This window comes from Diaporthe amygdali (assembly GCF_026229845.1).
Source record: "Diaporthe amygdali strain CAA958 chromosome Unknown NODE_11_length_1138210_cov_64_948100, whole genome shotgun sequence".
NCBI classification, from domain to species: domain Eukaryota; kingdom Fungi; phylum Ascomycota; class Sordariomycetes; order Diaporthales; family Diaporthaceae; genus Diaporthe; species Diaporthe amygdali.
Genome location: NW_026517031.1, coordinates 12,444 through 26,654, shown reverse-complemented (window position 1 = coordinate 26,654; position 14,211 = coordinate 12,444). Strand labels below are relative to the sequence as shown.

Genomic DNA, 14,211 nt, shown 5'->3' with positions numbered 1-14,211 from the left:
TGGCATCTCACCTTGGCAGGACAACACTGTAGATATGCAGTACTCGATTGGTAAGGCTTGTCCCACCGATATCTTCTTCTACGCAACCTATAAACTACTGTGGTATGTACGTAAACATTATCGTATTCAAGATCGTATAGACGTATATATGTGATTGTACCATTCATGGAAATACCAGTACTGCACCAACAGTCAATATGCTCGATGACACACAACTGGATCGTTACCTGTCGTCGCCATCGGCCAATGCATTCTGCTCTATGTCTGTTGGGTAGAGAGACAAAGCTTACCAATATTGGCGATTCCCCAACCTGACAGGTAGAACAATCTCAGTACGATTCATCAAGCCGGCCCAGTCCCTTTCAAACGAGTGCTGGAAAGGAGCCGATGCTGTTTACTCGAAGAGGCAATGCCTGCATCACTTGCAGGATCTGCCCGAGTAACGATGTGATAGCTCACCCACACCAGTGAGCACTGGAGCAGACTCGGAGACGAGGCGTGGATTTGTACACAGCCTGGAAAGAAAGCCCGTCAAAGGGCACCTCATGCCACTGGAAGAATACCCACCATCACTCGTCCACTAGCCTTGGAGTACGGCTGCCCACAGAACGTACTGCCTAGCCACATCGAAAGCTTCGACCTTTTGTAGAGCTGGAAGCCACTACTAGGAGATCTCGAGTGGCATTGGCGGCCCTCAGGTGAGTAGACGAGTGGTTGGGCGAAACTCAGCCCATGCCAGGAGCCACAGACGACCTCACATTGTTATGAATTCATCATTGCAGTTACGACTGGGTAAGATAGTCATTAATATCGTAAGAGAACACTTTAGATATGACAATTCGGAATATTGCTGAGCATATAGACTGCTCTTGTAGTGTAAGTGTAGCTGGTCGCTGGGAGAGCAAAGCTTGGGCCCACCCTGGCCAATTCAGCCAATCGTAACATCTACCGCTAGTTTCCCGGCGCCTCTACCAATTTTCTCCAGCTTCGCTGCATCACATCACAACCCGTCTCGAACCGACCTGGACACTCACCTCAAGTCACGGTAAGCAGTCGCGAACCGACGATGGCGACTGCAAGCCGGACCATGTCGCCCGGGGGTTCCCTCCTCCGGGCTTCGCGCATGTTCTCGCTGCCCCAAGCAATACCGCCGCCGCCCGGCGACTTCCAGGCGGCCACCAGCTACAACTCGGACACGGCCACCCAGGCCTACCCGACCCTGCAGACCGTCACCGCCCCTGAGAACTTCAGGCAGCGCGGCGATTGGGGCTTCAAGCGCAACTTCCCCATGCGGTCGACCGCCAGGACAAGCACGCCCTATCTCCGCATCAAGCAGGTCGACTCCATCGAGCACGTCACCGACTTCGCCTCGGCCGCCGACCATGCCTTGACGCTGGAGAAGTGGCAGGAAATGAACATTGCCATATCCCTCCCACACACGATACCTCAGTCAGCGACATCCACGCTTCGTTCCATGGAGGTGAATGCGAAGTCCGTCTTCGAGAGCAAGTACGATTTCACTGCGATCGACGAAAAGAAGATCAGCGAGTCGGGCCAGATGCGATGGAAGTACAAGGGCCCATGGCTGGCCAAATTGACGGAGGGAGAGTTCCAAAAGTACATTCAGAAGCATGTGCGGCCGAGGAAGACCGAGTTCCGCCAGTTCCTGCGCGAGCAGCTTGCTGCCAAGCTGACACAGGACGCGAAGCTCCGCGCGAGCGAGGAGGGAGGTCAGGAGGAAGCTGTGCGCGTGCAGGAGGTGCAGCCGGGCGATATCACCGAGGACCAGCTTACTGCCTTTTTGAGGGAGTTGCGCCAGGACCGTCAGTCCCTCTTCGACCTTGTTGGGAAGTTCCTGGACCTTGCGCCAATTGAGCCTCCACAGACCCCGAATTATCTGGAGAACCTGATGGTTGGGCAAGCAAGGACTCTGGATCGCGACAACCCCTATGCCCTGCACGGGCCCCCTGTCACACATCCCTCGGCGGGTCTATCCTATCTGCGGACGACGTCTTACATGGACAACCACCCTGCCTACGGGCCCCTGAAGTACCACCCCCCAGTCAAGGGCAGAGTCTTTTTGTCGAGCACCGACGCCACTTCCTTCGGAAAGTCTGGCAATCTGGGTATCGGTGGTTTCGTCGTCGGCTCAAAAGGAAGCAACACAGAGTACCGCAGTTCGGACCGCCGCCTTGACCCGACTGTTAAGGGTGGTCAGAAGCTATGGGCACACATCTTCTCGGCGCAGCTCACTTCCCAAGGTCGGGTCATGCTGGGCGCCGAGGAGGTGCAGGGTGGGGCTACTAATGAATCGAGAATGGTGCAGGAGGAGATGGTGGGAAAAAAGCAGGTCTTCCACAAGGAGGCAGAAGATAGCACTCAAGACTTCATGCTGCCCATGAGGGGACCGAGATCAGCGGCCAGGCTGGACCGCAGGGGTCGCTACGTCGACCCTAAAATCACCCCAGGAAGCGGCGAGAAATACGGAATCAAGTTGGGTCGGTCTAGGGGCAGAGATAAACCACAATAAGCCATCGTGCAGTGTGGATCTTGTCGCGTTTCTGGGGCTTGCTGTAAAACATCCAAGACATCTAGTACTCCTGAAGAAGTGGGATTGATAGCTTGTACATTAAGTGGAAATATGAACTCGGTTCCGGCCACGAAAGCAGTCAATTCCCGGTCTCGATTTGCCTCTATTCGGGCTCGTGTGAGCTAATTAGAAGGCAAGGGAATCTCTGTACTTGTCGGTTGCCGTCATGCGTAACAAACCTGCTGCTGATTTGGGTTCCTTGGGTGCACCAGGTATAGACGTAAAATCTGGGATTCCCAATATTTGAAATGCATTTAAATGGACTTCCATGAGTCTGAAACCAATAGCGAGCGCAAATTGGGGAGCTACATATAGCGAGTTGATGTTGAAGCTGAAGGGTGTCATGTGACTGTGCACGTGTTGTTCGAGGTTCTGCCACCTGCCACCGCCCAACTCCAACACACACGCTAGTAGCTAGCAGTGGGCACCCCGAATTCTAATCACCTCGTTCATTTTTTGCGAAGTCTCAACCCAGCCGTCCGTCCATCGCCCAACGCTTGCCTCTCTCTTCGTCGACAACCACCATCTTCAAACCCCTCTAATACCGCCAAAATGGGTCGCGTTCGTACCAAGACCGTCAAGAAGTCCGCCAAGGTCATCATTGAGCGGTTCTACCCCAAGCTGACCCTCGACTTCGAGACCAACAAGCGCATTTGCGATGAGATCGCCATCATCGCCTCCAAGCGCCTGCGCAACAAGATTGCCGGCTACACCACCCACTTGATGAAGCGTATTCAGGACGGTCCCGTCCGTGGCATCTCTTTCAAGCTGCAGGAGGAGGAGCGTGAGCGCAAGGATCAATACGTCCCCGAGGTTTCCGCTCTCGACTTCACCCAGAACACCGAGTCTGGCCAGCTGGACGTCGATGCCGAGACCAAGGACCTGCTCAAGCACCTGGGCGTAAGTTCACATCATATCCTGCCTCTCAGCAGCAAATTTGGCCTCCCGGTGGCGTGTGGTTTGCTAACATTGGACTCCTCTGCAGTTCGACTCTGTCCCCGTCAACGTTATCAACGTCGTCCAGCAGCAGACCCAGGAGCGTGGTGGCCGCCGCTTCGGTGACCGCCCCCCTCGCCGCGACTAAATCGAACTCAATCGAAAAACGGTGCTGCGATGACGAGGTTACGAAAAATTTTTCAAAAGGCATGAGGGAGGGAAGTGGCACGGGCGTCACAGTTCAATATGGATTCATATCAGGCTTGGGTTCCGGGCGCGTGGTGTCGCCCACGGCGTCCACGGCGTTCTTGATGGCACGACAGTGTCTTGTTCGTCTTCTACCGACATGGAAGGTAGTGAGCTCCCAGCTAGATCGAATACAGATCTCATGCTCCTACAAGGTGTCGCCTATCTCTAGGGTAATTCCGGAGATAAGGCTTGATGGCCAATTACTTCCAATGCTCAGGTGTGGATTACGATCCTGGGTCGTGTGATCTTCCACCGACTCACTCTACAAATTTCACGCGGACTACTCCGGTATGCCGTTGTGAAGAGAGACACTTGCTGGTGACATGCGACGTGCTTATGTGACTTTGCTCTATTTGGGTATCGCGAAACTCAACCGTAACTCCTGTGCCTTTTCTGTAAACGGCAATGCTTGTAGACATGAAACTAGGTGTGTACTACGAAGCCTTCTTTGGTTCCGTTCCAAACCTAGCTTTGTAGCCCTCGATGGAATCACCTTCCGCTCCCTCGCCGAGGGACGGCGCCTCTGCCTCTGTTGTCACCGTCTTCTCGCGTACGACAACGTCCACCTTACGCCTAGGCGCCGCTTTGGCATCGTCTCCTCTCTCCAGAGCCAGACTCGCAGCGTTCTTGGCAGCCTTTCGGTCCTCCTCGAGTTGCAGCCGAGCCATCTCGACTGCTAGTCTCTCTGGCTCACTCTTGCCCTCCCCAACGGAGGCGTTGACATCAGAGCCGTCAGGCGCTTCGCCGCCGCCGCCGCCGCCGCTGCCGTCCTCTCCATCCTTCTTCTCAGGGTAAAGCTCGATCTCGATGTCAGGCAGGCCGACCCTCTCCCAGGCGGCCGTCTCGTTGAGCTGGACCTTGACCCACAGGGCGCGGCGCGTGCACTCCTGGCTGCACCACTTCTCGAGCTCGCGCGTCTCGACAATGTCGAAGTCCTTCCGGCCCTTGTTGATCATCTTGTAGGTGCCTGCCCCGGGGAACCGCCGCCGGCGCCGTCCGCACAGCGCATACCCGCACTTGTCGCCGTCCAGGTTGCGCTCCACCGCCAGGTCGTCGTAGTCGCCCGGCTGGAAGATGCGCACCAGGGAGGTGAAGTCCCGCGCGTCCGCCGGGTCTGGGTCCCATGCCGGGCGGGAGGCGTCGCGCGGGAAGTCGAGCAGGGCGATCACGTTGTCGAGGATCTTGGCCTCGGTGTCCTTGCGGTCTTGGAGGATGCGGGCGTGCTGGATGGCGACTTGTCTTGGGTCTGGCTTGGATGGTAGCGGTGGTTGCGCTGTTCTCGTTGCTGATGTGGTCGATGACTGTGCCGAGTTGGGAGACGCCTTTGGCTTCTTGAGAATGCCCTTGATGGGCGCTTTTGTTTCTGATGCCATGATGTAGTTTAGTGTGTTGCTCTCGTATGCCTGAGCTTCCCGAGGTGTCGTTTGCCTGCTGAAGGAACAATTGTGTTGGGCCGATGACGATGGTGGGGGCTACCGAGGCAGCAAGCTGTTTTCCTATTTTCAACGGCCTGGATGAGCTTTCTGGCGTACAGTGCTCTGGCTGTCGGCAAGGATTATGCACTGTCGGGTTCGCACACCCATCTCCAACATGCACACTGTCCTCGACTGTGCCGGGGCTGTTTGACGTTGAGGAGCGGTCGATGCTGGCCGGTGCTGGCCCACCTGGCCCAAGTTCAACAATAGAACAGGTAGACTAGACGGGTCTAGATAGCCCAACTGCATGGAGACAGGAGTCTGGTGTTGTTTTAGATCCTGATCCTCAGCCATCGCCAGACCAGACGAGAGGCGGCTACAGTGCCCATCTCTGCTGCAGCTGGAACCAGACCCTTGGGATCGAAGAGACATATACCTGCCTGCCTAACTCTACCGTGTGGCCCCCTTTCTCCTTACTCTATCTGTCTATTCTGGCAGTCTATCCGTTCTGGCTATTGGCCGTTCATCCAACATACCATCATTCGCCTTTGAGCAAAACAATATCAGCCCAGCCAGGCATTGGATAATTTGGCCTTGCGGATCCCCTCGATGCGATCACCATCTGGTTGGCTGTCTGTTTAATGACACATGATCACCAGCAAGGAGCACAGCGCAATCCCATAAGATCAGGCTTCGTCACCAAGATCTCGTCTGAAGAATCTAGGGTACTGTAGATCTTGGGACCAGCCTGTCTGTTTACAGCATCTATCTGGCTGCCTGTGTGTCTGGCGGGGTACGTGGGAGCCAGTCTCCTTTATTGTCCGGGCTACCGAGCGAGGCTTGGCCGTGCTCTGCCACCTTTTTATCGGAGCACGTCAGTTAGGCTGGAAGGCGTAGCTGTGTTGTACACGTCCTGAGGTCCCGGCTGACGCTCTGGTGTGGTCGGGCTTGGTCCGGTCTGAACGCGGCGGCTCCTTATTTGTTCATGCGCTGACGTCGTCCAACTAGGATCGTCTCCAACTGACCTGAACTGACCTGCATCAATCCCCAATCCCGCAGCGCCCGCGCCCGCGCCCGCGCCTGTCCCTCTGCCTCCTGAAGCTTCCCAGCACCCGAGCAGACGTCGCTTCCCGACTGCCCGAGCCCTCAGGCCTGCCGACTGACTGTATGTCCAACATCCAACCCATCCTCTCTTCTGCTCTGCTCTTCTCATCCACCCACAGAGCCAGCATTGGCGAATTGCTGTCTTCTGCACAACATCTGACTTGTTACAAGTGCCACAGCACAGACAGATCGGACAAAAACCCTTCCTCCAAAGCATCGCTCCCCGCATCATCCTACGTCAGACACCCCCCATTGGGCTCCCGTAAACTCCGCGACACCTTCGCCTTCGCCTCCGCCTTGGCCCTGGCAGCATCGCCATGTCTTTCAAGGTCAAGGCCCTGTACGAGTACTCCTCGCCGCACGACGATGACCTGAATTTCCCAGTCGGGCAGATCATTACTGTCACGGAAGAGGAGGATGAAGACTGGTACACCGGAGAGTACCTCGATGAGGCTGGAGCTAAGCATGAGGGCATCTTCCCTAGGAACTTCGTCGAGAAGTACGAGCCAGTCGCCCCGCCTCGCCCGACTCGGACGAGACCCAAGAAGGAACCCGAGCCTGCCCCCGAAGAGATAGCCGCTGCTCCCGAGGAGCCTGCTCCGCCGGCATTCTCCCCCAAATCCGCTGCGCCAGAGCCGGCGGCCGCGCCGCAGGAGGAACACCAGCCTGCTTCTCCGCCTCCATTGCCCACTGAGCCCAGGTCTCCCGTTGCTGCTCCTGCTCCTCGTGCACCCGAGCCCGCTGAGCCAGCTGAGCCCGAGCTCCCCTCGTCGCCTCCCCGCGCCCCCGCAGCAGAGTCAGTTGCTCAGTCTTCACCAAAGGCCGCACCCGCTAAGAAGGGGCCGCCTCCCGTGTCGCAAAAGCCGGCCAGCAGCGCTTTCAAGGATCGCATTGCTGCTTTCAACAAGACTGCTGCACCACCAATCGCCCCCTTCAAGCCTTCTGGGCTGGGCGGCGCGTCCGGCGCCGCCTCGTTTATCAAGAAGCCCTTCGTCGCTCCTCCTCCCAAGGGTAACACCTACGTTCCGGTCCAGCGGAACACTCCAGTGGCTCCTGTCTATCGTCGAGACGAAGATCCTGAGATCAAGGAACGGGAAGCTGAAAATGAGGAGACTGCTCAGAAGGCCGGTTTGATGCCCACTGAATCGAACGAGGGCGATGAGGATCAGCCCAAACCTTTGAGTCTGAAAGAACGGATGGCACTGCTTCAGAAACAGCAGCAAGAGCAGGCGCAAAGACACGCAGACGCCGCTGCCAAGAGGGAGAAACCGAAACGCCCGGCAAAGCCTCGCATGCCCAGCCACGAACCCGCTGCCGCCGAGGGCGCTGACGAGGAGGAAGCCGCTCAGCCGCCGCCGCTGGATCGCACCGACACGGGTGGAACAGGAGGCAGAGCGTCCATTGACGAGTCGCATCCTCCAAGAGTGCCTGCGCAGCCTCGCCGCAAGCCATCCAAGGGTCCTGAGCCTAGAGACGGAAACGAGGCGGACTTGTCTGGCGCTGGTGAGACGACGGAAGATCAGGCCGATCTTACCGAACGCGAAGATAGCGATGAGAAGCCCCGGCGCCCCTCTCGGGTGGCGACAGAAACGGCTGCAGCCGAAGAAGAACCCGAGGAGGCCGAAGAAGAGGAAGAGGAGGAAGAAGATGAGGAAACCAAGGAGTTCCGGCGCAAGGAGGAGCTTCGGGCAAGAATGGCGAGACTGGGTGGCGGCATGGGAATGCCTGGCATGTTCGGTATGCCGGCCCTTGGCGGTGCCCCCTCGTTGCCTCCAAAGAAGAAGAAGCCTTCTACTTCCGAGAGACGTCCTAGCGAGGACTCCCTACCGCTCGCTTCTCCGGGACACGCACCTCCCGTCCCCATGATGATGCCTCTGCCAGGCTTGGGCGGTCCCCGGAAATCCGAAGACAAGACACCGGTAACGGAGGAGCCGCCTGTTGCTTCTGATGATGAGGAGGACGACGAACCAGTCGCACGCAGTCCCCCAGCCGGTAAGCTGTGATCGCACCTACACTTTTGATCTTGTATTAAGACTGACTTGCGTCTAGTCCCGACCAGCACCTCTGGTGCCCCCCCAATTCCAGGCGGGCGTCCAGCACCACCCCCTGTGCCTGCGGAATGTACGTCCAACATTCCCTTTTGCAATGAATTTGCTGAATATATTGCTAACGAGACGTAGCCCGGGCTCCCCCACCTGCTCCTGTAGCAAATCTTGCCAGGTCTGAGGGGTCTGAATCGGACGACGAGCTGTCAGGGCCTGGGGCGTTAGAGACGCCACGAGGTGAAGAGGCTCCAGTGACTCGAGCACCGCCGCCACTGCCTCCTGTATCTGCGCCTGCACCACCTGTGCCTACGTCTCCTCGGGTGCCAACATCTCCTAGATTTTACGGTGATGATTCTACGCCGGTGTCACCATCCAGCAAGAGGGCCAGTCGACCTCCGCCTCCTGTCCCAGGCACAGCTCCAGCCCCTCCATCTCAAACTAGACCACCTCCACCACCTCCCCCTGGCGGGTTGCCGAGGACGTCGATTTCCTCCGACCGTCCAGGATCTTCGTCCAAACCATCCGCCCTTCCAGAGGATAGTAATGAAGGGGAGGTCACAGAGTACGACGGAGATTACGACACAGACATTGCTTCCTCTGTGCCGCATAAGGATGCTCTGAAGTCCCATGGGCGGGAGTCAAGCATTGAGGATACTATTTCAGTTGCATCGCCGAAGGAAGCACCTCCCTCACTGCCGCCGCCCATTCCCTCTGCTGCTGCCCCAAGAGCTGTGCCTCCACCGCCTCCTGTGCCGAGCCAGCCGCCGCCAGACAGTCGACCAGACACTCGACGGTCTGTCGACGCTCCTCGAGCAGCGCCCCCGCCACCTCCACCCACAAAAGCCCCGACACAGGATGACGATTATGACCCTTACAACTACACCGCCGCTGCGACGTCTCCTCCGATCCCTGCTGCGCCAAGCTTTTCTCAGCCGCCGCCGCCTCCTCCTCGTCCGGAGGATGACTACGACGAGCCCTCTTACCAGGCCGAGCACAGGGCTGCTCCAGTTGCTTCAGCCGGTCGACCTGCGCCTACTTCTCGCGGCTCACTAGATGTTCGTACGTCTAGACGATCTGTGGATATGCTGAACAGGCCGTCCATGGAATCCGGCTTCGTTGCCAATGACGTTGACCTGGCCCCTCAGTCCGGATGGTGGATGCAACCAAACAGTCTTCCACCACAGTTGCAGGGCCGTAAGGACATTTTCTTTGAATCTGATGAGTCTCAGTCCACTCAGCGTGGCACCAAAACGACTGTGACTCGAGACATCTACGTTTTATTCCAAGACTACTCGCAGACTGTCATCACCGCGCGCTTTGACCCTCAGGATGCAAAGGATGTCCACTTGGAGCAACGCCATGAGAGTCCTCCTCGAAGTCTGCGACAAGACCAGCTTGAAGAATCATACGAACGTTTCGGCCGCCCACTCTCTACAGCTGTGGCCGGAAAGAAAGACACTGTCGTTGGCGATGGTACGCCACAGTCGCTTGTGCTAGAATTACTTAAGCCTTACAAGGATGCTCTCTTGCCCGTGGGCACTCGCGCATACGGCGCACTCGTTTATTCTAACCTCGCCAATGCCAGCACAACACAAGCCGACCAGATCCGGCCAGGCGACATCATCAGCATCCGCAACGCCAAGTTCCAAGGCAAGCACGGCCCCATGCACGCCAAGTACAGCACAGAGGTGGGAAAGCCTGACCACGTCGGCATCGTCGCCGAGTGGGACGGGACCAAGAAGAAGGTGCGCGCCTGGGAGCAGGGCCGCGAGTCCAAGAAGGTCAAGCAGGAGAGCTTCAAGCTCGACGACCTGCGCAGCGGCGAGGTCAAGATCTGGCGCGTCATGCCGCGCAGCTGGGTCGGCTGGGAGGGCCAGAACTAGGAGATCGGCTCCGCGTCCCTGCCGATGAGGTGCACCGGGGTGTGGTGCCCCGGCAACAACAGCGGCGCGAGCACCCCGGCGAGCGTCTCATCGGCGAAGTTTTCTGGGCACCGGTCCACGGAGCGGTCCAGCGGGGCCCGCTACCTCGACGGTTTTGTGCGGCGGAGCCTCCAGGGCAGCCCGAGGGGCAGCTTCGACGGGAACCCTTGGTCTTAGTGCTACTGCTTCGCCGGGCGTGGGATCAGCAGCGAGGGAAGTAATGGTGGTAACTTGTAGTGGTATGCAAGGGTGAAAATAGCATGTGTCGGTTGGTGGGTGGATGTATGGATGGATGGACGGACTGGCTGGTGTGTACGCGTGTGTGTTGTACGACTCTCTTGGGAAGCATCATCGTCATTCGCATCATTGCACGGCACGGAACAGCAAATACTATCGATCGTTTCTGTCCCCCCGGGTGTTGAAGAGGAGGGCCGAGGGGTGTGTGGCCGTTGTGTTGTTGTTGTGGTCTCGAGTCCATCGGCTGGCTGGGTAGCTTGCTGTGGATCTTAGGTACCTGTCGGCACATACGTAGTTCTACTTCTTGGCTTTATTGAGAATTGTACTTGCATCGCCGCTTCTTGTACCTCTCGCATAGATGATTCGTTGAGTTGAATAATTACTTGTCAATCAGTCTTGACAGGTCATCCTCGCCACGGCTTGTTCTTTGCTGGTCCCACGACATTCGGCTTCAAGATAAGTATTGCATAAGAATGTCACGTGCCATACTCGATTAATAAATGTCTTGCATGCAGTGTTGGTCACTCCTGACTGGTACGTGGTTGGGCTGTGCAACGCAGGCAGCTTAGAATGTGACATCTGAACGAAGAGGGGCTTGTGCCCCGTTCACGGCCTACCGCACTTATTCAAACCCCAGGCTTCTTTCTCATTCGCGTATTTGCAAGACCTGCCTCAATAGAAACGGCATCGTAGCTTGGAGTCATTCTGTGCATAATGAATTGGTCCAGTGTTACTCCGTTCTTTGGGTTTCATCATGTACTGATGATTTTATGTATATTGGCCATGGTGTTCTGGTGTAAGTTGTGCTGCTGTTGTCTTTCTACCCCATCATCTCTCTATGACCGCTGACAGACTGTTCAGCCGTGCTTGTGGCTGGATGCACCTCCTCCAATGGACTGAGCAATGTCTATCTCATCTCCCTATCGTACAAAGGCGCTGGCGTAACGGCTACCAACAGCTCGTTGCAAGTCAATCACGATGCCGGAAATTGCTTTATCGATGGGATCACAGGCAGCTCCAAGACAATCCGGCAGATAAATATTGGGTTCATGGCCTTGTGCGTCCAGCTCAACTCTGGAATTTGGCTTTGCGGGAGCAGTGCTCAAGACATCGCCCAGAATCTGAAGGACCAGGAATCCGTCGACGCTGATCCATTTAATCTTGTCTGGATAGCGGAGAAGTTCAGGACGAATATTATATTCTACGGCTTTCTGTGAGTCTCTCCTCACTGCCCATCGCATCCAATGGTGTCGGCAGAGCTGAGACAAACTGGGGACTAGGATTGCAGTAGTTGTCATGATTTTCTTCCAGTTCCTCCTCTTGGCAACATTTCCCGGCTGGCATGAAGACGACGTCAGCAGTGGATCGGTTGACAGAATGGTAAAACCGTTCCCCAGCCGTAAAGTAACCGTACCCTGCCTTGCGCTGGCGTACATCGCTTTGCTTCTCTCTTTCGTAACTGTTTTATGGCAGCACATAGGAGGTGCTGCGGCATCGAAGTTGCTGGAACTGCTTTCCTACGGCATCATTCAGGCTGAGGTGGGAGCAACTGCAATGGTGCTGGGATGGGTTGGCGTGGCATTCACTGCGATTGTGGCCCTCGGCATACACACCATCAAGGTATCAACCAATTCAATTACATCTACTAAACTTTCTAGTGTAATTAAATAGGAAATTTTCAGCTCTTAGTTAAATTAAATTAAATTTTAAAGGCTATTAATATAATTTAGTTAAATATAATAAAAAAAAATAAGTTTTAAGGCGGATATTTTTTAAATACTATGCCTTATAAAGCGCATACTAAATTTATTAGTACGCTTTATAAGGCGCAATACTTAAAAAATATCTGCCCTAAAATTTAACTTAGTAAAAAAAATATATATATAAAATTTAAACCTTTTATAGCTAAGTTATATACTTAAATATAATATATATTTAAAAATACTTATATTAATTTATATATACTTTATTTACTTAGTTATTAAAAGCAGCTAAAGGCTATATCCCTTTAAGCCTATTTATAAATGTACGCTTAATAAACTAGCCTGCCTATAAGTATTTAAAACCTTTTTAAAAACTACCTTTTATATAACTTAAACTTAAAATCTTATTAATTAAAGTAATCGCCTATATACTTTAATTAAATACTTAAAAAATCTAAGTATTAGATTTTTCTAAATCTATTTAAAAGTTTTTAAAATAAGCAAGTTTACTAAATTTAAATAAAAATTACTATAATACCTTTATTACTAAAATTGCTTTTTATATTAATATTTAATAGTTATTTCTATTATATAAACAACCTAATTTTAAAATAGTTTATAAACTTATAATTCTACTATTTAAAAAACAAATAAATAAAAATAAACTATTAAGCTATAACAATTACAGCTAATTCCTAGCTAATAAACCTAGTAAGTAGGTTTATATTTAGAGAACGTTTAAAGTAGTAATATTTTAAGCAATATATAATAATAGTAAATTAAAAGCTTTATAGCTATTTTAGATAAATATTTAGATTAACTATTAAAAAGCTATTTTAAGCTAATGCTATCTACTAGTAATAAGTATAATTTATATAATCTATTTTTTTAGCTAAAGCAATGGAAGCATTGCTTTTAGCAGCTTATTTAAAGCATTGCTTACCTAAAGCAGTAGGAGCATTGGATTATTTAGATTATTTAGAGTAAAGTATTGCTTTAATTATTTTAGTTATCCTTTTACTTTATTATATAACTTATTTCTATTATATAGCAAATCCTTTTAAGCCTATTTTACTAGCTTATAAGGTTTATTTACGCTTTTAGGGAATTAATAGTACTTTCCTAGTTTTATTTCTATTATATTTATAATATTATTCCCCTCCTTTATTACTTCTTTATCCTTAAAAAACCTAAATAAGTTTTTTTCTTTTTTATTTTCTTTTATATATTTATTATATTTATTCTACTAATAATTATATTATTATATATAGAAAAACTATGTTTTAAGAAATTAGATTAATATAATTAACTATTTATATTTATTAAGTTATTAAGCTTTAAAGTTATACCTTATTTATTTTATTTTATAAAAGAATAGTTTTATTAAATAATAAAAAGTATTTCCTATTATTCTGCTTATATTAAGTAAAGCAAAAAGTATAATAGTTTTAGGGTATTAATAAGTATTTATAAGTTTTAGTTTTCCTTATTTTTCCGTTTTCTTTTTTTTAACTATTTCTTTAGTATTTTAGGTTATTATAAAAAAAAAGAAGTTACATTTTTAAAAGCTTAAAGCTTAAAAGGCCTTATATAAGGCTTATTATTAGGCAAGTAAGGTAATAGCCTATTTAGATTATTTATATTATTAAAAGGAGTTTTTAGTTTATTGTAAGGCTAGTTTAATAAATAAAAGTTTAACTACTTTAAATATATTTAAAGAGGCTAATTATATTAAAGCTGTTAATTAAATTATAGCTAAAAAGTTTAAAGCTATTTTTAATATTTAATAAAATAAAGGTTTTAATATTATAAATTAGGGTTTTATAATAGAGTTTACTAATATAGATTTTTCTAATTAGTTATTTAGTAATATATTTAAAGTGCTTTTTAATAGTTTACTAGGTTTTAAATAAGTTCCTATAAATTATCTTTATTACTATAATTCTCTTATTTAACTAAATATTCCATTATTCTCTTATATATCTAGTAGTTTAGAATATATTTTACCTT

The 14,211-nt window shown here is 51.1% G+C and overlaps 5 protein-coding genes across 5 annotated transcripts; 4 read left to right on the top strand and 1 right to left on the bottom strand.

The window, feature by feature from the left end:
• Window positions 1-1,066: 1,066 nt before the first annotated feature.
• J7T55_014290 (uncharacterized protein) lies at window positions 1,067-2,530 on the top strand (the record flags this gene model as incomplete). Its single annotated transcript, XM_053142272.1, has 1 exon — window positions 1,067-2,530. The coding sequence occupies one exon, from the start codon at window positions 1,067-1,069 to the stop codon at window positions 2,528-2,530; it is 1,464 nt and encodes a 487-aa protein (XP_052994481.1).
• Window positions 2,531-3,142: 612 nt separating this feature from the next.
• On the top strand, window positions 3,143-3,674 carry J7T55_014289 (40s ribosomal protein s17; the record flags this gene model as incomplete). The annotated part of the gene is made up of 2 exons (XM_053142271.1): window positions 3,143-3,490; window positions 3,576-3,674. The coding sequence occupies 2 exons, from the start codon at window positions 3,143-3,145 to the stop codon at window positions 3,672-3,674; spliced, it is 447 nt and encodes a 148-aa protein (XP_052994480.1).
• Window positions 3,675-4,209: 535 nt separating this feature from the next.
• Window positions 4,210-5,148, bottom strand: J7T55_014288 (uncharacterized protein; the record flags this gene model as incomplete). Its single annotated transcript, XM_053142270.1, has 1 exon — window positions 4,210-5,148. The coding sequence occupies one exon, from the start codon at window positions 5,146-5,148 to the stop codon at window positions 4,210-4,212; it is 939 nt and encodes a 312-aa protein (XP_052994479.1).
• Window positions 5,149-6,611: 1,463 nt separating this feature from the next.
• J7T55_014287 (SH3 domain-containing protein) lies at window positions 6,612-10,438 on the top strand (the record flags this gene model as incomplete). The annotated part of the gene is made up of 4 exons (XM_053142269.1): window positions 6,612-8,286; window positions 8,344-8,415; window positions 8,475-10,180; window positions 10,223-10,438. The coding sequence occupies 4 exons, from the start codon at window positions 6,612-6,614 to the stop codon at window positions 10,436-10,438; spliced, it is 3,669 nt and encodes a 1,222-aa protein (XP_052994478.1).
• Window positions 10,439-11,212: 774 nt separating this feature from the next.
• J7T55_014286 (uncharacterized protein) lies at window positions 11,213-12,169 on the top strand (the record flags this gene model as incomplete). Its single annotated transcript, XM_053142268.1, has 3 exons — window positions 11,213-11,294; window positions 11,360-11,711; window positions 11,779-12,169. 3 exons carry the CDS (start codon window positions 11,213-11,215, stop codon window positions 12,167-12,169), a joined length of 825 nt encoding a protein of 274 aa, XP_052994477.1.
• Between the last annotated feature and the right edge of the window lie 2,042 nt (window positions 12,170-14,211).